Here is an 11389-nt window from a genome sequence, read left to right on the forward strand (position 1 = left end):
TGTGGGTGTGGGTTTGGTTAGGGGGAGACCTTATAATTCATCAAATCCTTTAAACCTTTGTAATATTTCCAGATACTTTTCGAATATCTTATCCCTCCGATGGATTATCCGAGAGACCACGACACGTGCATTTTCGCTGGCAGAACGGGTCAGGGTGTCGTCGGGGGGATGGCAGTTCGAAACCTGCCACCGACGATGTTGAACCAAAGGCATGGTTCATTAAATTACACGCTACAAAATCCCCTGTAATGGGCACCATCCTAGCCTCTTGATAGGGGGGAGTTTGTGACGTTAAACCATATCATCATAAACACATATTATTATATAAGACCTGGGTCTTACTTTTAATGAATAAGATTGCCAAGAGACTTTGTTATCATCGTTTATTGACAATAACGATATCGCCAACATTTCTATCATTAGAGCCCATAGTTATCCAGTATTTCTGGTACGAGCCCAAGACCAGAGGACCTCTTCCACTAGAAACCCTCCACTTAGCTGCATGGAGTCGTCCATGAAGAAGTAAGTTAAGCCAATCGGAGTGTTAGGGGGTTATCACACTGGACTATTTTTCCTTCCACATCCTACCTCCAACTTCCATTTGAATAACTAGAATATATCTTCGCTTAGAGAAATCTAGACTTCTCTAAGAACATTTCGTCAGTATGTGTAACATTCGTATAGATTTACAATCTATTAGTTCACAATTCAGCTTTGCTATATATGACGGAAGGATAATTTGATATTTGGAGATTTGAAAGATGAAATATTGTAACCGAAGTCGTTTTTTATTCCGACAAACCCTCAACGGTCGATGTTTGTGAAGCCCCTGGAAGCCTAGTGTGATAACAGGTTTACAGGTTGCACGAGCAGGTCTTCAGTGATACCCGGTAGCTTCCTCTCTCGGTGTCACCTCTTCTCGATGGCAGATGTGTGCAGGGAGACCTGGGCGTCACAGGTTGTGCTTACTGATGAAGAGGAGAAAGAAGAATTAAAAGAAACAAAAGATGAATTAGAAGAGTAAGAAGGAGAATTAGAAGATGCAAACGAAGAAGTAGAGGAGGAAGAAGTAAAAGAAGAAGATCTAGAAGAGGAAGAAGAAGGTTGCGCTCGGAAAGAGGTTGCGTGTGTGGGCGAAAGGTGAGCTGTCGGTGCGGGCTCCTCAGGTGTGGGTGAAGGAGATACAAAAGAACCAAAATATTGATTCCAGTTGGGGCGTCCATTTCACAACTAGTCTTCATCACACACACACACAAACACACATCAAAACAAAAAGACAAGAATAATCGCCAGTTGGGGGAAATCTACGGGCCACTGATTACCTAATTTCATTCTCAACCCCAAAAAAAGATATCACACAAAGCTACTCTCTATCTCTCTCTCTCTCTCTCTCTCTCTCTCTCTCTCTATATATATATATATATATATATATATATATATATATACATATACATATACATATATATATATATACTCGTATATATGTATGTATATATGCATATACATATATACATATACATATATCTTTCCTCTCTTTCCGACAGTTGATTATGTTACTCTTACTGCATCAAACAAGTGGATGGGGAAAGGGAAGGGTGGGATTAACATGTGGTACTCATTCATTTGTCTCACGGGCCTGAAGTCCCATCGCCGCCTTTGCCAAGCCTCAGCACAGTCTGCGGACTCCTCCTGCTGCTGCTCGTCAGTCGTCAGTCTGGGATGCCAACATCTTTTCGGACGTTATCAATCCATCGATTCCGTGGCTTGCCAAGAGCCCGAGTTCTTTTTACCATAACGTGTGGTAATCAGAGGTAAACACAAACAGCTCTAGTAAAGGAAATACCAAATGAGGACGAAATCTTTATTGGTAAGATAACACTTCTAAACGTTATTGGAATTTTTTTCGGGGTGATTCATGTCTTTAAACTGATAAAAACTTCCTGGCGTGATGAGTTCTCTGCCATATTTGTCGACAACTGTCATTTTCCAACCCAAACAGCTTTGCCCTTGGCCCTACAGACAAAAGACGGGTTTTTGGTCACTTTTCCTGCAGAAAATAAGATGTTGTGTGTGTGTGTGATACAATGATGAGCATTGCCTAAAACCCGAATGAGCATCAGTTCTGACTGTTTATGTATTTATTCTTTATATATTCATCGTTAACGAGGGTTTATTAGGTAATTTTTTATTATTATGATTTTATTTTGTAATAAAAACCAAAATTCCATTGGTAAGGATGACATGATTAATTTCTCTATTTTGTTATTCGCGACCCACGCATTTTGGTAGTGGCAACTATTGATTTGAAGTTGTATATTCTGTATCACTTTCATAAATATCCGTTTTCTTCTTTTCAGGTATAGACTTCAAACAGAAAATTATTAACCTAGATGGTGTCCCAATCAAGCTACAGATATGGTAAGCGTAATCCTTCCCATATAATTTCGTTCACTCTCAAATCCCTTCACTATGTTAATCCAGGTCGTATCTCTTCGTTCAAGCCAATATCAGACAATTACCTTCAGCTGAATTGTGAATTCTGAAAAAAAAAATGTTCAGCACCAATCCGTGTTACGAGAAAGACTTTTGTTTTCAGTTTTAATATAGTCGTCTGATGTTAGCTGGAACAAAAATATATGGAATACGGAGCTTTGTTGAAGAGATGGTGTGCCAACCTGTCCCGGGAATATTCGAATATTCGTGTGTGTGTGTGTGTGTTTGTATATATATATATATATATATATATATATATGTATGTATATATATATATATATATACATATGTATGTATGTAAAAGATGGGAGCAGGTTTTCTGTAATGCACGTACAGTTGAATACGACATCATTGCAGTAGATAATTATTTTTTTTTCTCGTATTCTCAATTTTCCTGATTAAAATACTGCCATTAACCGAGTGAGCAGAAACTAGGTCTCCGTATTCTTTCCTTTCGTTTCCTTTAATTGTATAACTCGACGTTTCATCTTAGGAAAGACATTTTCAAGAGTAGACTGCAATAACAAAAAGTACATAATGAGATACAGCAACGGTGACAATTGTGCAAAACTATATTATACGTGGACAATTCTGGTGAGGTATGATGCAAAACAATTCTGGCAAAATAGAATACAAAAAATTACACACAGTAACGAGTAAAATATAAGAACAATTTTGGTAACAAGTAGGAAAGGTACAATACAAGAGAGTGCCAAGAAAGCGGGTACTTACATTAAGAGGTAGGTGTGAAAAATTACAAGCATGAGATGTACTGAGCGTTATATATATATATATATATATATATATATATATATATATATGTATGTATGTATGGATGGGTCGCGCGACTGGCACTCAGAGGAGCCAATAATGTGACCGCAGAGGTCAGGGGAGGAGGGAGCGGTTACTGGAGGTGGGGAGGAAGAGCCGGAGGAAGAATGGAAGGGGAGTAGGAGGAAGAGGTGGTGGAGATGAAAGGGGAGGAGGGAGAGAGGAATGGAGGAGGGGGTAAATTAGGATTCTTAGGCCGTGAGGAAAACAGTGGAATTCTAGAAGTCATATTAGATTGGATATTAATGATTGATGCTTTGTCTCTAATGTGGAATACTTCAAGCAATTGTCGCCTCCTAACATCACTGGTTTCACTAATTTTTGTAGAATTAACCAAGTCCTCCCTGCTGCTAAGTCTGACATTATGAAAAATTCTGTGATGTTGTTTGACAGCTCCATCCTGTAGATGTAATGATAGGTGACGGCTGACCTTGCATCTAGTTTAACCAATGTAAGCATGATTATAAGGCTTACAGTCCTCCGAAGAACAATTATATTGGTATACTACATTGATTCTAGATGTAATGTCTGATCGTCTAGGTAAGTTGTTAGTCATGATCAGAGAGGAAGTTCAGGGATTTTTTGTAATAAATGAGAACGTGGACTTTATTGTTCTCCTTTGTGGGGTGGCAATATCTTTGGATAATGTCTTTAATTGCCTTTTCATTTTTTTTTTTTTTTTTTATTATTGGTCAAGGTGTTTCGGTAATATATATTGATGTACTTATTGTTTTGTGGTGCACTTACCCCCTCCTCCTTCCCTCTCCCCCTCCCCTTCCACTTCCACCTCCTCTTCCTCCTCCTCCCCCTCCTCTTCCTCCTCCTCCCCCTCCCCTTCCTCCGGCTCTTCCCACCCCTTCTAGTAACCGCTCCCTCCTCCCCTGACCTCTGCGGTCACATTACTGGTCCATCTGAGTGCCGGCCGCCCGACCCATCCATATATATATTACGCTCATTACATCTCATGCTTGTAATTTTTCACACCTATCTTTTAATGTAAGTACCCGCTTGCTTGGCACCCTCTTGTATTGTTCCTTTCCCACATATTACTAAAACTGTTCTTATATTTTACTCGTTACTGTGTGTAATTGTTTTGTCCTCGTTGCTGTATTTGATTAAGTACTTTTTGTTATTGCAGTCTACTCTTGAAAATGTCTTTCCCAAGACGAAACGTTGAGCTCTACAATATATATATATATATATATATATATATATATATACATATGTGCGTGTGTGTGTATACGTATACATGCACACACAATTACATATATATATATATATATATATATATATATATATATATGTATGTATGTATATGTATATATCAAGAGGACAAACGCTTCATCTTGGATAGTGAAAATTAACGACTATTTTTATATGAAATAATAAGGCACTAATACTCATATTTAGGGCCGAAAATCTTCCAATGTTATATTTTTTCAATAAAAAAGTCATGTCAGTCTCTGTTTTTTGCAGATTTTTTAATTTACCAACTGAATACTACTACATAATGTTGTTATAGGAACTGAAAAATATGCATTCTACCGCATACAAAAAATCAGTATAATGTAGCACTAGTAACCTAATATGTCGGTGTTGATTATATGTAATTAGTTTCCACCAGATTTAAAGTGTTATAATGTTCCAACACAAAATAGAATTCATCTTATCAAAAGACTTTTTGTTATTTATCTTATTATGTAACTCATACTCCCAATGCCGTCTCACGTCAACTGTTGGGAGTTCGTTCGAGTAGATATGACTTTGGTTACAATATTTTGTTTTTCGAACCTCCAGATATCAAATTACTTTTGCATCATAACTAATTATGAGAAGTTAAACCTATCCGATTGGTAGACACATTGGTGAAATGTTTTTAGTCAAGTATAGAACACTGCAAGCGAAGTTTTTTAGCCATTAAAATTCTAAATATTTGACGATAACCGGTCTAGTGTGAGGTGTGGGCGGTCGGAATGTCAGAATCTATGTGAAAACTAATTATAGACCGTATTTCCCGTAAGAATAAGGCTGTCTTTTTCTTAACGAAGAAAGATCGGCTGCCAGTCTTGCTTGCTTCACGAAGTGCATCGTCGCTGTTGGTTTAATGAGCTAATGTCGATGTATATGAGTTCTTATAAGAGTGATATTTCATCAATGGGAGAGATGAAATCCTTCAAATGTATCTGTAGTTGTGGAACATCGAGTTTGCACCCAGAAGAAGAATATAAGAAAGAACGTAGACCAACGTTGTTCTGGCGTGGGCAATGATTGGTGTTTCTAGTGTCTGCGTCAATCAGAACTTGTGTGGAGAAAACTAAAGCGCCATGACGTCATCTGGTTGTGCATAGAAATGCCACTGTCCAGTGGAGGAGAAGAATGAAGTAGACATGTATGATCTGCAAGAGCGATTTAAAAGAGGGGGTACTGTACATGCAGTGGAAGGTTTAGGAATTAATATTTCACATTTTCACAACATAACAGACTGCTAGAAAACTTGCAGGTTGGCGCTAATAAGTTTCAAAACCAGACAGGAACATTGTATATTCAATATACAACAATATTCATTTTTTGGAAACATTATATTTCCACAAAGTCAATATAATATTGACTTTGTGGAAATGTAGTGTTTCCAAAAATTGAATATTGTTGTCTTATGGACATCGTGAAAACCGAGGAAGTATCGAGAAAAAGATAGAAGGAATGAAAGAAACGGAATACCTGGAATTGAATTATATATATATATATATATATATAATATATATATATATATATATATATATATATGTGTGGGTGGGTGTGTGTGTGTGTGTGTGTGTATGTATATATATATATATATAAACAGTGCATCGTATTCACTCCAATAAGAACGTGAACTCTACACAATTATGTACATGTGGAAGATTTATGACGATCAAGTACTAAATGTTGCAATTCAGGGCCACTATCACATACAAAATGGAAACTGTATCATCCACAACAATATTTTTATTATATTATACAGAAAAAATTAAGCCAGGAAATAAGTTAATACTGATATCTGTCACCTTGCAAATATTATTTTCTAGATTAGCAAAATGATTTTGAAAATGTGAGGGAACAGACGGGGCTGAGAGGATTGTAGATCTTTGAGCGCAGACTGATGACGTCATATCGCTTCTGAAATGTTCGCAGTACTACAGTCGTAGATTGCATTTTATAATCACTTTTTATTATTAGATAGTAAAGTTGTACCATTTTAATTGACTCTATTAAAAATATCAGTAGAATTCATAGATAAACCAAAGATATGAAGTTAACTAGCATTACAGGTGAAATTATACTTTCTACTGGTAGAAAGCGTTAGTTTATGCGACATGTATCATGCTTCGATATTAAGAAGGTCATCATATTTTTTTCTCTCTCTAATAAATCACCGGTGTCGGAAATCACCGAACTATATTAAGGTACCTGACAGGCACGTATAGGAAAAAGTATAAAAAGGGCTTTTCTGCTTGACCTGTCTAACGAGGAGGCACCTACCTTTTTGCCCTTACACCTTCTCCCTTCTGCAGGGACACGGCGGGCGAAGAAAGGTTCCGTACGCTGACGACGGCCTACTACAGGGGCGCACAGGGCATTGTACTAATGTACGACGTGACCAACCTGGACTCATTCAATCACCTCTCCTATTGGCTGAGGAACATCGAGGAGGTAAGTGGTATATGACCAAAGTAAATTAGGATTAGTGTATGTTTATGCCGCTGTGCGAATGTGTTGCAGGAAAGGAGCAACGTTTGTAGAATCTTGTATCGTGCTCTCCAATTACATTATATCTCTATCTATTTATCTATATACTAAGGGCTTCCCCCCCCCTTACCAGGGAGTTAACCTAAGTCAAAAGGCATATACCCACCCCACCCATTTTATCTCCACGCATTCCATCGCCCTGGGTCAGAAGCAATGCAGCAAAACACAACACATCCACAACAAGGCCGTTATACGTCCCTATTCTCTAATAATAAAATTTGAATTCAGTTATCATTCCAACTTAAGTTAAATTGCTTTTTTAGCTATCCAAGTATTTATGCATCTGTATAGAAAGCTGTATTTCTCCACATCCTGTAGACATTCAATTTGTTCTCATGACCTCTTAAAGCCCTGCAATCCCAAATCAAGATATCTCTTCTGTCGGTATAGTGTATCCCCTTTAGCGATCTGAGCACTGTACTTATTTATTTACTTATATATTCATTTATCCGTGCACTTATTCACTTATTTATTCATTTACTTATTTACCTGTTTACCCGTTTACTTATTCTCTTATTTACATATTTACTTATTTATTTTACCTTTACTATTTTATATCATTCTCAAGAACGATTGCCATTGGTTCTATGTCGACTTCACTTTTTTCAGAACCGCCATAATCTGGCTGATCTTATTTTGGTTTTCAGTTGCATATATAATTTTATGTACATGGTAACAAAACGTCCAGTGATATTTTACTTATTATATTTATATTTATAATTATATTATAAATTGATACATGGTAACGAAATGTCAAATTATATATCCCAGTTGTGCGTGGAAATAATTTGTGTTATGTTTTCAGAACGCATCACCTGAGGTTGTCAAAGTGCTGGCTGGCAACAAATGCGAAGTTGGAGTGCACCAACGCGCCGTCGAGAGGGAAAGGAGTCAGAAGGTAAGAGAGAACATACGAAATTCTTTTCTGTCGGGTCCCTTCACTGAGTTCGCAAGTTTCGGATCTCTTTCAATTGACGATTTTTTTTCCTTTGCATTATTCTTTATTTTTTAATTATTATTTTTTCTATATGTTTTTTCCTCCGCGATATTTTGGCGGTTTGGTTGACTATGCACTCTTTGTCAGTACGACTAAGATGATTGAATTAGATAGTAAGTCAGGGAAAGGACACTGAAGGAAATAATTCTATTCCTGCGAAGGTGGATGAGAAATGGAATGAGAGAGAACGAGGAACAGATAAGTCAGAAGTACAAATATGTGTGTTCCCAATGCTGACAGATACCAGAAACATATATTCGTACTTTATTCACACAAATATACAAGCAAGCTCATATAAACATTAACACGAATGCACATATTCTTATATGTGCATACGTATAAATACATGTGCACATACACACATACACATTCATATACATATTTACACATACATACACAGACACACGCACACACATACACACGCACACACACATACACACACACACATACATACACACACACACACATACACACACACACACAAACACACGTGCTAAAAAGAGTGGGGAAGAGACATAAGAATTGGCAACGTCAAACTCGTAAACATATTTTTTCTGACTCCATCTTCTGGTGTTTCTCATTACCTTCTACTTTACAGCTGGCAGAGAGCTTTGACATGCCTTTCTTCGAGGTCTCCTGTAGAGGAGATATCAACGTTCAGGAAACCTTCTTGACAGTTGCCAGGGCCATCAGAGATCTGCGTCAAAGAAGGGTAAGAATTCTAGCATTTCATTGAAAGTAAGGATAGAGGAGACTACAAGAGACCATAAGGCTTACACTAGGCAGTTCCATGTCCATTACCATCCATCATAACCATTCATAAAGTTATCTAACCTCTTAAAACAACCTATAGTTTCAGCACCCACTACATGATTACTAAGACCATTTCTTGCCTATTTCCTTCTTAAATCTAGATTTTACCATTATAATTCCATTACTGCCATTTCAGTCCTCGATTCTGGTGATATTTAGGGCGGCGACAATATCGCATCAATGAGATCAGGTCAAAGGGATGGAGGGTAGAAACTGGAAGGAAGCAAATGGGATGGGGAGACGTTAAAAGTGACCAGTGCTCTTTTTTAGTGCAGATTAGTCTCCGGTCATAAATGAATGGTGCGTGACTGTGGAGGCGATACTAAAATCCCCCGAGATGATGACTGCACAAAAAGAAGGGCGATGGGGCTGTCCAAAGGAGAGAAAGAGAGGAAAAAATAGTAAATGGAAAATAATGAGGGAAAAAATGAAAAAAAAAACAAAAAAAATTATCAGTAGTCCGTGAAGTCAGTTTGATGAAGCCTCATCTTGTGGAAGTAGTTGCGTATGGTATTTATCACACTTCCAAATTCAAAGGCATAGTTCAGTTGATGAATGTCTCGCTAGCTTTATGTACTGCCCCGTATACCCCTGGGATCGCTGTGACCAGACAGCTCAACATGTAATGCATCAACTTTATTCTGTTTTCATCGCCATATACGATCAACTCTGCGAGCCTCAAGATTCTGTTCTATGTATAATCCTTTTCTTCCAGTAAATCCTCTGATTTTTTTTTCGTTCTCTTCTGTTCTACAGGCGAGCTTGTTCGAGGAGCGGGAGCGACAGAACGCCGTCAAGCTGGAGGCTGAGGGGCAGAAAGCTGCAGGAGCCTCAAGATGTGCCTGGTGTTGAAACCGGTGTCCAGCCACGGACTGCGAGGCCAAGGGTTTGGATCGCCGCTGCAGCCACCGGCGAGTTCCCCATCTCTTGCCCCAAAGACCCGTGGCTCTCCAGATATTCATTTCAAAATCGCAAGCTTCTATCGCTGGCGAAGAGATCAGAGACTCCTGCAGCTGAGAGAGAGAGAAAGAGAGAGAGAGAGAGAAAGAGAGAGAGAGAGAGAGAAACAACAACTACGTGTGCTAAGATCGGAGACGACATTTTTGTTGTTGACAAAGCCTGAAGGGATCTATACTAGTGTCGATCGTGCCGGGATCGCGAATACTCCCAGAACTGGATAACAACATCCTGGGGACATTATGTGTCGCTGGTGTTGAGGTGGATAACCCACACTTGGTCTTGGTGTCGAGGTCTCTACCTCCTTCCCCGTCTCCCTGCTGCCTGCACCCAAACCGAAGACGTCTCTTTCCACACCCAGCACCCCATCACCGTGTTGCTGCTGCTGCCGCTGCTGACGTCACACCTGCAGATTCCTTGTTGCTGATGTCAAGACCGAAGGCTCCCCGACCCCACCTCCAACTCCCTGAGGGTATGACACCGAAGACAGTCTACTGGCTGACTTGAAGACTTCAGCCGAAAGAATCATTCAGTCCAGAGACGTTTTTTGATGCAGGTGTTGAGACTTGGAGATTCCCAACACAAGTGGTGAGGCGAGATACTCTTGGTGCTGGATAGAAAGAGAGAAAAGAGTATACAGTTTCTTAATATGAATCTAGCTTGAGGGCGGACGGTAGAGACAACAGCACTTGGTGAAGGGCGCACTCTTCCTGATGTACTCGACGGTACGAACATGGTATGGCATTTATTATATATAAAAAAGTATGAAAAAGGATGGATTTTGAGTATGTATGGACAGAAATGATGCAAATATTTTTCTCTTTTTTTATATTGTTTCTGTTGATAACATCATCATTTGAAACTATGAAGACTTTAGGTATATTTCGCTTTCTGATTTGTATGATAAAACTTCATTAGTTATATTATTAAATGATGAACAAATTATATTTCTCTTTGGTGTCAGTAAGTTGACTGTGAAAGTCCTAACGCTGAAATAGAAAACACTTGAAATATTTCACTCACACATAAATTATGATATGCTCAGATTGTAACTCAGGAAATTGGGAGGTTATATTTACAAACAAATAAAAATAAATAAATAAACTCCTCACTATTTGGCTGAAGCTCCCTAGACTTATGACACTGTTCATCGAAAAACAAAACAATTTACAAAAGTAATTGGACGAAATCTTAAGAACATGTGAATATCCCTCAGACCTTAGCTCTAAAAAGATTCCAATAGTTTTTTGATAGGACCGAGACGTTCTTTGAAGAAGAGATCGTCATCTTTTTCACAAATGGCAGCAACGTATCAGTAGAGTAAGAAACAGTAACTCGGGCAGTTTTTTATGAATTTTATACTTGAACTATAAAAAAAAAAATTATAGCTTAAATTTAGAAACTTTTAGAGAAACTGCTAAACTACGATAACAACCAAATTGGAGCATAATGTAGCGCAAACCTGATCTGGTAATTATAAACTCGCTGTATTCAATGTTGCCCCGCGCACGT

At 38.3% G+C, this 11389-nt stretch overlaps 1 protein-coding gene across 1 annotated transcript in view; it reads left to right on the forward strand.

The window, feature by feature from the left end:
* The first annotated feature begins 502 nt into the window (after positions 1-502).
* LOC143022874 (ras-related protein Rab-8A-like) overlaps positions 503-11389 on the forward strand; it is an 11481-nt gene continuing 594 nt past the window's right edge. Inside the window, exons 1-7 of the mRNA XM_076181262.1 lie at positions 503-522; positions 1643-1701; positions 2358-2418; positions 6876-7014; positions 7916-8008; positions 8706-8819; positions 9677-11389. The exon at positions 9677-11389 is cut by the window's right edge and continues 594 nt beyond it. Of these exons, the coding sequence (XP_076037377.1) occupies positions 503-522; positions 1643-1701; positions 2358-2418; positions 6876-7014; positions 7916-8008; positions 8706-8819; positions 9677-9772 (582 nt within the window). The 3' untranslated portion in view covers positions 9773-11389. The remainder of the gene's footprint in view (positions 523-1642; positions 1702-2357; positions 2419-6875; positions 7015-7915; positions 8009-8705; positions 8820-9676) is intronic.

This window comes from Oratosquilla oratoria, unplaced genomic scaffold, assembly GCF_046742065.1.
Source record: "Oratosquilla oratoria isolate Oo_2021 unplaced genomic scaffold, ASM4674206v1 SCAFFOLD213, whole genome shotgun sequence".
Lineage (NCBI taxonomy): Eukaryota > Metazoa > Arthropoda > Malacostraca > Stomatopoda > Squillidae > Oratosquilla > Oratosquilla oratoria.